At 36.8% G+C, this 15,420-nt stretch overlaps 1 protein-coding gene across 3 annotated transcripts in view; it reads left to right on the top strand.

Moving 5' to 3' along the window:
• LOC127582394 (phosphatidylinositol 4-phosphate 5-kinase type-1 gamma-like) overlaps nucleotides 1-10,101 on the top strand; it is a 95,338-nt gene extending 85,237 nt beyond the window's left edge. For all 3 annotated transcript variants that reach the window (XM_052037588.1, XM_052037589.1, XM_052037587.1), the window contains one exon: nucleotides 25-10,101. In XM_052037588.1, coding sequence (XP_051893548.1) covers nucleotides 25-27 — 3 coding nt within the window. In that variant the 3' untranslated portion in view covers nucleotides 28-10,101. The remainder of the gene's footprint in view (nucleotides 1-24) is intronic.
• Nucleotides 10,102-15,420: the final 5,319 nt, after the last annotated feature.

The following is a 15,420-nucleotide window of genomic DNA, read 5'->3' as shown; positions in this document are numbered from 1 at the left end:
TAACTCTGTTTTGTTTTTAATCAGTAAATCTATGCAGATCGTTTTTGAAGAATAAAGAAGGAAGTTCTTCCAGAGGAACAACTTAACTTGGTCGGAAGCAGTGTCACTCCATTGGATCAGAATGATACAACATCATCGCTTATTGCAGCTGGGTTCTGTGTTATGACGTGCAGAATATGAAACTCGAGCAAAGGAAACTGCTGGAACAGAGATCAATTTGGTAGAATGGGATCTATGAATCTTCTGGGGGGCATGGTGGGGGTTGGGGCAGTGGTTTTTGTTTGATAGTGTAAACAATGTTTCTGCACAGCTCTGCTCACACAGTAACCGTATCTTGTGGTTCTATGTGGTCATTGTTTGTCAGTGACAGATCACTGTTCTTTAGTCCATGTCCTACTGAAGTCTGATTGATTAGATTCTTTCCTGACACAAATGAATTGCAGAGTGCCACAATCGATCTCGCAGTGAATGTATGTTATTTTGTTAATATCCAAGATCAGTGCAGCTTTTGGCAATGTTTCCAGTTGCGTAAATCACTTGTAAGCAATCAAGCTTATCTTTTTGTGCTGAGGTTATTTTCCCTTTGGTGTTAATCTACCAAAAGTTTTTTGCATAAAATAAGTAGGAAGCTGAGTTGTACTTAAACATTGGTAGCTATAAACATAGAAGCACAATGCAAAACTGTACATGCCTCAGATGATAGAGGTACATTTTCCTTAACTACAATTAATATGTAGTTCTTATCTATTTTACATATATTTTTCATGGACTGGGGCAGTGGGGTAAGGGTCATTATGGGGGTGTTCTGGAAAGCAAAGCAGTATTGTGACTTGAGCTAAAATTCAAAAACCCCATATGTATTTAAACCAATTTTATTTTTAAAGCTGCATGTATTTTTTGTAATTGTGATTATTTTTTGACGAGGGCTGTATTTTGTGTGCAGTGCAAAACTTCCCCAAGGAATCAGACACTGTTTGAATCAGCAAAGATTAGGTGCAAAGTAATGATTCCTCAATATAGCTTAAGCACTTGTATCATGTACAACATAAGCTAAATGTGGGGTGCAGATTACTTCATACAAACCCCAGTAATGCCACCTCATCAACAAACTAAGGAGCAAACCATCCTATGAAATGTACATTTCCAAAGTATATGTATTGAGGTATTTATGTTTTCTTAACAAACTATACTCTACTAGATGTGTTTCTAGTTGGGTTTCAAAATTGCAAGTTATGAAGTTTTATATTTTGAATTTTGAAATATTTAGAAAACTATATGGCTACAATCCAAACATTTAATCTGTGCATTGTATGATAAATTGCAATATCTATATACGACAAATTCTCTTTCAATTATAAACATTGCATTGAAGTGGCTATAAAATAGGCTGCTGCAATAGTCAGGCGCTCTTTTTGAAAACTGTGCATGTTTCTTTCCTACTAGTGTAATTATTCAGGTGTTTATTTTGTAATGTGTATTACATCCCTAATGCTGATTACAAAGTAGATACAGGTAGGTATGATTTAACTGGCACCTCTCAACTCATATATCATAAAAGACCCTACATTATCTGTTTTTTTTAAACTGCCAACCCACCCCTGCCACTCCCAACGTGACATTCCCTTATTAATTTAGGGGCGTTAATACTACCTCCGTATTAGCCCTGGGACCTCAGCTCTTCATGTGGAGGTAACTGAGTACCATTTGTACATAATTCTTTTGTACATAATTCACTGGTTTGTTCTGCTTGATATTTCGTCTGAATGTTTGGAATTGTCTGGTGTTAGTAATGCTATCTTATTGGTGTACATTCTATCCAGATCTCTTGATATAAGCAGAATATGAGTGAATGGACTTAAATTTTTAATTGACTCTGAGGTCTGTGCCACGCAGCAAAATGTTAAGATTCGTAAATGACTTGAACATGTGGATTCCTGGAATCTGAGGCTAGTAACTGGAAATACGCAAGCATCATGAGATTGACCATAATAGCAGAATTATATAAATGGTTATTTTTCTATGCTTTGTGAGCAAGTTAACTCAAATTTTACTTTGCCTAGAATTGTATAGACTCTTGGATTACCAGGTGGATGGAGAAAGGGTTCCAGAATGTTCTCCAAGCCTCCTTGGAAAAGGTGAAACACACCCACCAACTCCTAGGAATCCCTGACCCATGATTGCTCAAGATGGGGGAAGGAGCATTCATGATGCTATTGAGAACCATGAGTCCATGTGTTGGAAGTGCGCACTAAAAGCCCAGAGTAAAAGGCAGGAGGAGTGCACTACCTCTCAAATCACCCACTCGCATGTCCTATCAAGCACCACCTGCCCCATCTGTGGTAGAATCTGCGGGTCCCACATTGGCCATGTCAACCACCTCAGAACCCACAGAACTGGAATGGAAGCCAGTCATCTTGGATCCTGAGGGACTTCCTCAAAAGAGACTGTTGGAGTTAACCATACTGCATTATTGAACTTTTTCAAGATCAAGAGAAGCCTGTCTGCACCTAGCCAAATTATAGATTTGATTGTACCTCATGAAATTTTTAATTTAAAGAATAAGCTGCTACACAGTTATATTAACATACCAATTCATACATATTGAACCTTGCAGTGCATTGCAATGTTACAGGTTCCATGGAAAGGAGGTAGAATATTTGGCAGGAAGATGTATGTAGAAATACTAAATAGGTTGTAGCCAAACCAGTGGTCTTTATGAAAATATAAAATGAACTGTGGCATCTAATTCCAAAACTATTGGGTGAAACAAATTTCAGTCCATCTTGTGATCAAGATGTAGTTTGGTCAGCTACTGTAAACCAGTCATCCTGGCTATAACATAGCATTCTGATATTCAATAGGAATATTGTGGGTTCGAGTCCATTCCACAGTTTTAGCATTTAGTCAAGGCAGTCGTTTCAGTGTGATACTAAAGGAGTGCTGCAATGTCAGAGGTACATTTTTTTTTCAGATAATGTATTATCCCCTTTTGTGGACATAAGAGATCCTATAGCAATGTGAAGAGGAGCTTTTGCTACTGTCCTAGCTAATGTTAATCATTCAACCAATATTTCTATAAGCAGATTAATATTTCATCTGTCTCATTGTTGCTTTTGAGACCTTGTGTGGAACATACAAGGTATTTGCTTAAACAGCAGTGACTACACTTGGGAGAAGAAGCAACTCTTTCGGTTGAGATGCGCTTTGGGGCATTAAAGGAAATGATTCGTAGAATCTAATAGTATAGAGAAAGGTTGTTCAGTCTGTTGTGCTAATGCCAGACCTTTTGAAAGAGCTATCAAATTAGTTTGTTCACTTATTCTATTCCTTATAGTACTGATTTTTATTTTCATTTTCAACAATATAGCAATTCCCTTTTGAAAGAAACTATTAAATTTGCTTTTGCCACCCTTTTCTGTCAAGTCAACTTAACTCAAGCATTTTTGAAATATAATTAAGAAAAAAATCTCATCTTCCCTTAGGACTTTTTCCAGTTACCTCACGTCTGGGTGTCCCCAGGTTACTGATCCACCTTCCACTCGAAATAGTTTCTCTACAAGACTTCACAATATTAAATTCCTCTCTGCTCTACTCTAAGGAAAGCAGTCTTGACCCCTCTGATTGCTCCATTTAGTTGATGTTCCTCATCCTATAGAAATGCAAGATTTGCATTTGCTTCTGCCTGTTGCTGCCAGAGTTAAATTCATCAGGAAGTGTACAGCTTTTATGTGCATCCACTGTAAAATGCTTGCTGTTCCCAGTACAAACTATCTTTCAATTTATATTAAAAAATATATAATAGAAGATAATTCTTCTGATACTCACTCAGGTTGGATATAGTTTGCTGGATGTTTGGCAATAACAGACATGAAAGTCCTAATGAATTAGTAATTCAAGATGATCTAAACTGAAGTAGGGAAGCCCTTTTGGTTTATGACAGCTGCCTAAATTGCACATTAACTTACTATTTAAATATCACAGCAAGTTTTATATTGCTGATTTGTAAGTTTATTTGGTTATTATTTTGGTCTATTTTTATGCTGATTGTTGCATCCTGCTACAGCATGCTCTGTGCCATTGATTTATATTGTTGATCACACTGAAGGATTAACAATTAATGGTATTACCAAAAGTTTACTGAGATACTATCTGCATGTGCTCTGAGTTGCCGAACTCATGCAGTCAGTAGCTGTTAGCTAATATGCATTTGATCATTGAAAGCATGATAAGCAATATTATAAATAAAACTTAGTTTTCGTACAGAATCTTTAAACATTTTCTAATCCTAAAACAAATAATTACTTGTATAAATCTTGTATCAAAAAGAATACTTGAATTTGTTTCTCTGTATGTTTACCTATTTTGTGGTTGCAGCTTGAATTTCTTGTGCTATAAGTTTGTTTTTAAAATTGAGTTATCATTTATTTTGTTGTAAAGATTTTGTTTCAAAGTTTTCTGGTGCTAGAAGTCACTAGGTTTTATGTGAGAAGCTATTGTGATAAACCATTGTTTACTCCAGCTGTGAATTTGCTCAGCTTCTATTAATGCGTTGAAATTGGGAGCACGCTGATAGTGAAGGCTTAGATATAATATACTGATTCAGTACAGATGTGCTTTCCTATCATCCACAGGAAGGAGATAGGAGAGGCGTATTTTTGCTGTGTATGCACTGACGCAATTTATCTGCATCGTACCCTCCATTTATTTGTATTTAATGTATCATTTAAATGTATTTTTGCATTTTTACAGATGTTACGTAATCAGACATGCTGAGTGTTTGGTTTGTATGGCCTTGGGTTGATTTGATCCATATGCTGTGAGCCCCTGATAAACACTAAACCTGCGTAATGTGAATTAACTGATTTAATGTGGAATTATCCAATACTTAAAATGAATTTATTTATTGCAAAAACTGTTGAGCAATATATCTCCACTTGATGTGTGGATAAGAAATATGTCCTTGCATCCCTTACTAAACTGCAGCAGTTTGTATTTTTTTCATGTTTTGTCTCCAGCTGTGTACCTACTGTAAAAGTATTTTGAAAGGTATAATTTGTATCTGTACATAATTGACTTTTGTAGCTGTTTTCAGCATCCATTTCTTCTCAAACTAGCCAGATCAATGTTAATCAATGATTAAAGCACAAAGCTGAGTATCTACAATGTTTCACACACGTGCACACACATGCCCCCTAAGTTCTGATGAGAAAATGGCCGGAATATCCCTTCCCAAAGTAACTTAATCTGTGATTTATGTTTTCTGGCATAAGTTTGGTTGACACACTGGGATCTCTTTTATATTCCCAAATCAAATGCTTTGTACAGGCTGTTCTTGGTTTATGAATGCCCAACTTATGGACACCCCCTACATACAAATGAGTTCCCATAGAATATTAATTTCAAAAATCTGATGTATGTGCATACATTTGTTCTAGGAACAGCAGAACTAGTTTCCTGTCTCCACTTTTCGTAATTGTTCTTATCAGTCTTTTGTGCTTTTGATGCCATTTATTACAATGCTAAGGAGGCATGGTTGCCATATTGAATGATTTTTGTGTATTTTGCAACCTTTTGGGCCTCTGTAACAACAGAACCCATTTGTTACCTGGTAATGGCCTGTATTTAATCAAATGAAGATGGAAACTATGCTTTCATTTCAGATACATTTATTGGCTGTTTTGGTTGTAAAAATTAATTCACAACTATGTCTGTCACAATAATGATTATTGAATTGTGGTGATCATAGTAATTTAGTTTAACCATTACTTTGAACCAACTGCATTCAATTTTTGAAATTACATGGTTGCACCCAAAAATTTGATTATATCAAATGCTGGAATGGGATGGAGCTTTTGAGGTGTGAAGAAATTTTGCTCCCACTTGGTTACTATATAAGTACTTTTTTTATGATGTCAAATGAGGCAATGAATTTAAGAATTAATTGTCTGAAATGATCTTTTGAATGCCTTAAAGAATGACGGGAGTGTATTTTTTTCGAGAAATTATAAATAATCAAGGTAGTTCTCATCACCATGTTTGATGTCAGGTCTGTTCAAAGTTAGATGATCTCAATGGGGCACGCAGCTGGCCTTGGCACCTTGGTTTGGGAGACAAGATGATCGGGCATGCTTGGTCTTGAAGAGTCCATGGGCAACATTTTGCTCACCTGCAATGTAGTGGGTTTTTGTTGTCATACTCTATTACCATATGACAAATGGCCACGAAAGTGAGCTATAGAGGCCAGTTTATCACTGTTGAGCTTGAATCCAAATTTGCCCTTGGTGAGTGCATAAGGGGACTGGTAAGGTGAGGACAATATCTCCAGTCAACAAAAAAAAGAGCTACTGTGACACGACTTCCCTTAAAAACATTGAAAACTTCACATTCCTTTGCATTCGTCTTTCCCTTGTTATTTTGCTCTACTAATATATTGTTTTTCAAACAATGTTCAAATTTGTGAAAATATAACAGCTATCATCTGATTTCATGACTTAATATAGTTGCTTAAACAGTGGATCACAAAATTGTGTTAATATTTTGGAAGAAAACACTGAATGCAGTGAATATACTCCATAGATTAACCTGTCTTTTCCGTCTGATGTTGCTGTTTTTACTTCAGATTCTCAGCATTTGTCTATTATTAACACATAGGTAGCTGAAATACTATCTGTTGTGCCCTAAAACTGGAACAAGAATTTTTATATTAATTTCAGTTACTATTTATTAGGTCATCCTGAGCCTTGGAGATGTGGATTAACACACCATCTTCAAAGTTAGTATTATCACAGACCTGAAAGCTGCATAGCTGTGCAAACAAAATCACTTTACATCAAAGAAAGTGGCAGGAACTTTATGATTGTGTAATCTTTTGACCAATAGGCTATAGACATTAGTAGATTTGGTTATTTAATTAGCAATTGAGATGAAAATGCATTTCTGCAATATCCAGATATAATTTTAAACTGGATTCGTGACCGTTTATTAAAGATATAAAATTGTTTATATGTCAATAATTGTGCTGTTGTAAAGTTCCTGCCTTTTTCTTCTATGTGAAGTGATTTTGTTTGTAACTTTTGGTTCTGTAATAATAACAGCTACTGTAGCTAGAGGGAACTAATAGCTGTGCAAACAAGTACAGAATTCAAGTTTTATGGCTTTAAAAATCATTAATTTAAATTTTTAAATTAATCTTTGTCATTAAATTTCACCACCTACCAAGAATTATCAAGAACAAAACTGGTAATGTAAAACAAGTCGCTTATCAGAGATTGTTTTAATTTGCATATCTGTGGCTCACTCACCTCATGAGACAGCATTGTGTGTTTTGAGTCCTGCTCTGGAGCCATGAGTGCAAAAGTGATTTGGGTTGAGTCTCTATTATAATAGGGGAGTCACAGTGGTGTAGCTAGTACAGCCAGTGCTCCAGAGTGCCAGAGAACCCAGTTCAGTCCTGACCTTGAGTGCAGTCTGTGTGGAGTTTGCGCACATTCCCTGTGATGAAGAGGGTTTCCACCAGGTGCTACGGTTTCCTCCCACATCCCAAAGATGTTATGGTTACTAGGTTAAATTGTCCCTAGTGTGTAGGTGAGTGGTAAAATCTGGAGTAAGTTGGTTAGAATGTGGGGAAAATAATAAAAAAAAACAACGGGATTAATGTATAGAATTGTACAATACGGAAGCAGGCCTTTTCGGACCATCTCACCCATGCTGACTGTGATGCCTATCTACATTAATCCCATTTGCCTACATTTGACCTGTATCCCTCTATGCCTAATAGAGAGTATTAGTGTAAATGGGTGGTTGATGGTCAGTATGGACTCAGTGGGCCTCTATGCTTTATTTCAGACTCATACTGAGGGGTGCTACACTGTCAGAGCTGCTGGATTTTGGATAAGTTGTCTGTCCTTTGGATGGATCCTAAAGAAAGTATGGCATTTTGCAAAGAAGAGAGATTTTATGGCCAAAATTTATTCTTTAATGAACATGATCTGGAGTTTATCATATTATATTATGGGGAGTATGGAAAGTGGTGGTTGTTTCTTCCTTTACAATAGTAACGCCACTGTACAGTTACTCAATTGGCTCTAGGATGCATTGGGACATTCTGAAAGTACATGACAAGCACTGTATAAATGGAAGTTCTTTTGTGTCCTTGTCATGAAATGGGAGGAAAGGAAACAGAGGAAATATTAGATATTTGTCTGATTTTCTCTATCTTAAGAGTTCCAGTTCAGTCTAAATATTTAATTTGCCTCTACCCAACCCTAATTGTTTGTGGGAGCTTGTTGAATGCCAAATGGCTATTTCACTTGCAGTCATTGCGTATGACCTTCTATGAGACATGAATTGTGCTAAAGCACTAGATAAATGAACTTTTCCTGCCCTTTTAAAATGTTTTTAAAACATGTTTGTCAGAATTTTTAAATCCAGAAATGCACAGCATATCAGTCAACAGTTATGGGAAGAAAAGATGCATGATTTCAGTGAAGATCCTTTATCTTTTCAAAGCTCTCAGCTGGAAGTATTAACCTCTCACTTTGTATAGTTCCTGATAGGCTGCTGTGAATTTTGAGCATTTTTTTATTAAATATTTTTTAACTCATTGGATATGCAGGATCTATTTTAGATTAAGCATTGACATTTTATCTCTCAAAGTTTCTAAGATTGTAAAACCATAAGAAGTTGATCTGTTCAGGGTTTTAGGCACAAAGAGATTAGGAATTTTCAGAGGAATTATTACATGAAGAATGGTGGAGAGAGAAGTATATATGTGGAGAGAACAAACCGTCTTTGCTTTTAGTTTTAATAAATGGTGCAAGGAACAGTTGCATATTTTATAAGCTTGCCTTACCTTTTGAATCTATATAGTAGATCTAATACTCGATCTGTATCTCATTGTTTAGTTTCTGCTGAAACTTAAATGGATATTCTATAATTAAATAATATGAAGAAAATCTTTTCATTTTTTTCAATCTTCATAAATCAGTATTACTATAAAAATGCTGGCCAGGTAATAATTAGTTTAAACATGAAGTAATGCAGGTTCAGTGACCAATTAATTTCCTTCCTTATTAAATTTGCAGTGTAGAATTACAAGCATATTTCTTTTAAAGTATATTTCTTTAATTGAAGGTTTCGACAATAATAATAGTTTCTTATGTTTTCAAGCGTTAATAAATAAAATACAAGTCCATGTTTCAGTTGGACTCCAGTAATGTCAAAATGAGGAAAAGATTGAGGCCTTTACATCAGGGATGTTTTTCTATCTATCTTTTCCAAATCTATTTTCCTTTACTGTTTTCACCTTGTCCTGAGTTTATGTTACCAGGTTTTGATGTGCAAATATACCACAGGAGCTGGTGGCATTAATGTAATATTAAAAAAAACCATCATGAAAGCATCTGCTATAACCGCACTTACTGAGATTATAAACTGGTCTTTTTTTTCTCTCTGCCATCTATCCTAAATAGAGGAAACATGCTCATCTCAGACTGACCTCAGTAAATCCAGCTTGTGTTTGTCCCTTTGCACGCACAGGTGGTTTGGAGTAAAAGAGGAAACAGTAGTTTAATTAGCAACAACAGCACTGCTTGTTATTTTTGGAATGTTTTAATATGGGCAATTTATTCAGCTGAGTAGTTAATAAGCTTTTAGCAAACATCAAAGTTGTCTGTAGGAGTTCAATAAAGTGCGACTTGTTTATAACTGGTTGAAAGATGAAAAGCATCCAGTAATAAAATTACATCCTGTCTCTCAAACTCAGGCATCTTGAGTATTTTGAGCTGTTTAATGTTGATGAATATAGGACTGTGGTGGTAGTTTGAGGGACAAAATTAAGAGCATAATGATGTTTTGGTTTTAAGTATAATTTTCCTGTAGGAAAACTGCCGATAACTAAAACTAGTGGCAAAACTATTCTGACAACTTCATTGCAATTCACTTAGGTACTTATCATATATTTTCCTTTTAGGTTAGTCCAGGCTCTGTTCTTATTGACCAGTGGTAACATTGACTGAGAGAAGATTGGGAGAAAATTGGTTGGGGAATTTTTCACAACAGAAATTGCAATTGTTTTGAATCTGGAAGAATAGAGAGAGAGAGATATATATATATATATATATGTGTGTGTGTGTATATATATATATGTATGTATGATTTGGAATTAGTTTATTATTGTCACATGTACCAAGTTAGTGTACAGAAAATAACATCTAAGAAGATAAACCTTCCATTCCTAATGTTAGATTGGGGTTGTAGGGGTTGCAATAAACTTGGGTTTAAAACTTACTATTCACTGCTCTGTGCATCCTCCTTGTTTCTCCCCAACTCGTCATCTGTTTTCCATATTCTGTCCCAGGTAGTAGGAATATTGGTGCAAATATTAGTGCTTGTAGACGAAGCCAATTTTTTACATTAGTGTCTCCTTTGTCTTTGAATTGCATGGGGGAGGACAGGGAGAAGTTTGTGCAGAAGACTTATTCTCTTAATTGCAGAGTTAAACATCAGCTAGAAAAGAGATCATTTCTGTACAATATAAAAAGAAAATTAACAAAAGAAATGCAGTTGCATCTGATAAAGTAACATTAAACAATGCTAGTTGAGGTAATCTTTTCATTATTTGTGGTATGAATTGAATCTTAAATTTAAATGTTCCATATCTGGTACAAGAAGTACTGCAAATAGATTTTCACCATCCTTCCCTGGTAACACACTCCATTGGAATTCCCATAACTCCTCTCCCCCTCCTAAACTAATTCCTGGCTCCATCATTTCTACTTCTAACCTAATTTGTTGGTCATGTACCCAGAGCTTTGAGTATTGTTGAACAGTTCTCATTTTGTTACTGAATTTTTGGCACAGATTATTGAAGGTTGGGATCTGATTTGACAAATCACTGTCTCAGTTGGGAAAGACAGTATATAGCTGAACAATGTAAACTAGAAATACCCAGATCTATGCTGAGTTAACATCACAACTGGTATGTGCAGGGACTCAACATTTGTTGCTGTGCCCCTGGATAAGTGAGATAACATAATCTGAGTTCTGTACTCATGATTACATATAGTGACTTCTAGACAAGGACAGCATCTGCCCAAACATTGTATCTCACCCCCGGTCAAATAATTCTTATTGTTCTAATAGTATGTAGTGACCAAATAGATGAGTCAGTATGGAGTTGCTGTGAAACGGTCTCCCATATTAATCATTTCATTCAAGGTGACAAATTTGGGGAAAACGCACTATGGCTTCAATGAACTATTTTTTGTTATAAATTGGGAACTATTAGCACGAGTCTGTTATCCTTTCCAGTACTACCAAAACTGCTTAATTGGATTTAATTTTGCTGTGACATTTACAGAAGTATCAAAGAAGAATATCAGTGGGTGAAGGTACCATAGGTATCCAACATCATTTGTCATCTTGCTTGTCATGATGGTAGTTACTGTCCATCAGCAGGGATGCAATAGCAACAACTGAACTGCTAAACAGGTTTGCATTTTGTCCAGAATGATTCGATGCATTGACACTTTTTGTGAAGTGAAGCACGCTCACTTCAGTGTAGGTGTCTATGTATGGAACCAGTTTGATGAAGCTGCAGTGGGAAATTGAGGATTACTTCCAGGAAATCTCACTAATAAATTTGAGCATTGTCAGTGTTGCAGCAAAAATATATAGCATTTGTAAATTTAAATTATGAAATGTTAGTTTAAAATTTGCAGAGAAGCAGGCCAGTACAAATATCATGAAATTTATTTGATGGGGGGAAAAAAAAGGATATCTGTGATGTGCTATTATCTTTGCTTGTTCCTGATAGTATTGTTAAAACTCACAGGCCTGGGGCTCAACTAACTTCTATTGTGTACATATGCAGTTCTTTTGTATATATTTGTTAATGACTGTACATAAAAAGCCATGGAAATATTTCCCCCTCCTTGGTGTATTTCTACATCAAAGACCTGTTTGATATTGATTATTGTATTAGTGCCTGGCAGCTGGCAAATAGTTCACAATGGGTTAAATTATAAGCTGTGAGCAATGTGAATCCGCTTAATACTATGACTGATCAATAAGTCCTATTTCAGTTAATGAATTTTCCGCTAGTGTGTTGAAGCATTGCTATTGCTGCATAGGGATATTCTTTTGCATCTTTGTCTTTATTGACATTTAGAATCCTTCAACTGTTGAATTCAGCTCCAGTCTGTTCTGTAAGCTCAACGTGTTTTTGTTTCAACTCCAGGTCGTTTTGGCAAATGACTAGGCACTTAAACATGGACTCATTGTACTAGAATGGAGAGTATGTGTGACAAGTACATTTTTATTTCTGATTTAAACAATTAGGTTTGTGAAGTTGAATGAAATTTGTTTGATAGCTCTTTTGTTCTTGCTGCTGTTTTTTCTTATGAAATGTCAATATTATAATAAACACTACATTGCTGAATGGCTGGAGTCTCATTTTTAAAATGCATTTTAATTGCTGTTTCAATTCAACATTTTCAATGATGTGGTTCTCACAAAACAATCAGAATAGCAAGAAAATCCTCAATTACACAAGGTGTTGGAGAACATGAATTCCTACAAGTAAATTTGTCAATCCTTACACATGAAGGGTTCCTCTTTAGTTCTGAAACCATTTGCCTCACTGGGCAACAATTTCCAAGTAATCATGCTGTATGTAAAGTCGTTCAGTTCAGAGTGCATTTGTTTCAATGATTTGTAATATTTTGATCTTGTGCAATTTACAACACAAAGAAACTTGCAGATTTGTTAAAGTTGGAGGTTTGCAATAAGTACATAGAAAAGTAGGAGTCGGCCACTCAGTTCCTCAGGCCTGCTGCACCATTCAATATGATCGTGGCAGATCTGCCTCAGACCTCATTGAGTCTTCTGCAGCAGTCTCTGATAGCCTCAATTCCCCAATCTTTCAAAAATGTATCTACTTCCTCTTTAAATACCCCCAATGATCTAACCCTCACAGCTCTTTGGGATAAGGAAGGTAATGCGGAAAAATGTTAAGTTGTTCGTTTTGGTGGGGGGGGGAATAGAAAAGTGGAGTATTTTAGTGGTGAAAGGTATTGGTGTTTACCTGGGTGTCTTGTACAAGAATCACTGAAAGTTAACATGCAGGCACAGCAAGCAGTTAGGGAACATGTGGGCCTTAATTGCAAGTGGATTTAAGTACATGTGAAAAGATGTCTGTCTTGAAGCAAATAGGGTTTTGTGAGACTGCAGTAATGGTTCGCCAGATTGATTCCTCGGGTGGATGGGTTTTGTCCATTTGAGGAGACATTAAGTAGACTTGGCCAATTCTCTCCAGAGTTTAGAAGAACGAGAGATGATCTCACTGAAACATGCAAAATTCTTGTGGGACTTGACTGGATAGATGCAAGGATGCTAATTCCTCTATCTGTGGTATCTAAACCAAGGATCAGAGTCTTAAAGGGTCAGCCATTCAGGACAGAGATGAGAAGAAACTTCATGTGGAGGATAGAGAATCTTTGGAATGTTTTATCCAAGAGGGTTGTGAGCCCCTGTGGCTGAGTATTTTCAATACAAAATACAAAGGAATTAAGCGGTGATGGGATTAATGCAGAAGAGTGGCACTATGATGAAAGATCAGCCATGATCTTTTTCAATGTTAGAACATTAAAGATATTTATTACCCAATTGCCAGTTCTGTTTTGGATTTTGAAGTGGAAAAGTATACGAGGAAAAGGCCAGTGATTAGGAGTAAATTAAGAATGATGGTGATAACAAATGGCTTCCTATATTTTACATCCTTCTGTTTCCCTCATTATCCTTCAGCTGCAACTTTGCGGACCATGGGCTTTTCCAAGCTGCTTGATATTTTTAATGTACTTAAACAACACTGGGATCATGGGTATTTCCAAGGTTTGGTAAAATTCCATGCTACAGAATCTAGATCTTCAGTTAATGAAAACATTTGTTGATGTTTCACTGGCACTGGAATTTTCTACAACCATGTCTTTCTTCCAGCATGTATTTGATTGCTAATTGCTGTTCGATAGAAAACACAAACTATCAGAGATGGTGTGGTAGTGGGCCCGTTGTCGGAGGCACCAGATTGACACATCTACACACCTCTTAAGTTGGAGGCAACCAAAATGTAGCTGAAATATTTCCATCCATCACTATTGTGAGGTAGTTCTTCTAATTATCACCCCAGAAAGTAGTTGTTTGCAACTTTAAAACAATTGTGCCTGGTAAAGTAGCACTTGCAGAACTGTCTTGCTCTATAATTACAGTCTATATTTGCAGCAACTAGCAAATAGATTAAAGCTGTGAACTTCTGTTTTTGTAATGTCCCCTGGTATTTGCTTTTTTTAAATCAAAATTCTAACTAGAAACCAATTGGTCAATTGCTGTTGCTTCATTGCAGTGCACAGGAGTAAAGCATGAACAAAGATTCCATCTTTCGGATATTAATCTGAGATAACCTGAACTCGTGAACTAAATGCCATTTTTTTTATTTCTTCAGTCACTAGTGATTGGCTATCAATTATTTCCATGACCACCGCCAGAATCAGTAAACTAATGTCAGTGTCCTTGCCCACGGCATCAACTCCTGCATTGGGGCCATAATTACAGTCAGCCAGCGCTGTTGGGGAGGCCATAGCGCTAACATCCCCAACACCAGATTTCCATAATAGGAACTCTACTCTGAGCTCCTTTGCTGTAAGAGATTGCCAAGTGGACAAAGAAAATTCAAATTTATTTTAAGAGCTTTGCTTAAAAGAAGTTTAACAGTCCCACTGATTTACGGGAATCTCTAGCCCATAATAGAGAAAGCACCTTCTAGTTGGGCATTAAGAACCAAAGGGGTCATTGGCTGGGATTACGGACAAGACCACCTTTCCAAGTTAGATACACAAGAGACTGCAGATGCTGGAATCCGGAGCAAAACACAGGATGCTGGAAGAGCTCGGCGGATCAGGCAGCATCTATGGAGGGAAATGAATCTGAGGACCTTTGTGTGTGGCACTTTGTCGCCCACACCAACAAGCACCTTCTGGTCTCACGTCGGCCTCATCGACCAGCTGGGAAATGGAGTAGAGGTAAGTCATCCCCGACCCCGTGAGACTTCCCAAGGAGGCGGCCCACTGATGTAGACCTGCCCTGGGTCTCCCCGCACAGAGAACATTGGGTGGCCACTGGCACCATGGAGGGGTTCCGGGACTGTTGGGCGCCTCGGGAAAAATGCATCCTGGATAGGGATGATAATGTAGTAATTTAAAGTTTAGTCGTTGCTGCCATTTGTAGTAATTTAATGCAGTGTTGTAGTTCTTGCAATAAACTTGCTTTTGTAGTAAAAAAAACTCGAGCAAGGGCAAGGATCCATGCGAAGCAGCGCTGCAAGCCTTGCCTGGATCCTCGGTGACGTCATGGGGCGGGGTTTGATGA

This window comes from Pristis pectinata, chromosome 24 (assembly GCF_009764475.1).
Source record: "Pristis pectinata isolate sPriPec2 chromosome 24, sPriPec2.1.pri, whole genome shotgun sequence".
Lineage (NCBI taxonomy): Eukaryota > Metazoa > Chordata > Chondrichthyes > Rhinopristiformes > Pristidae > Pristis > Pristis pectinata.
Note: the sequence above shows the minus strand (reverse complement) of the source record. Positions and strands in the feature narration are given on the sequence as shown.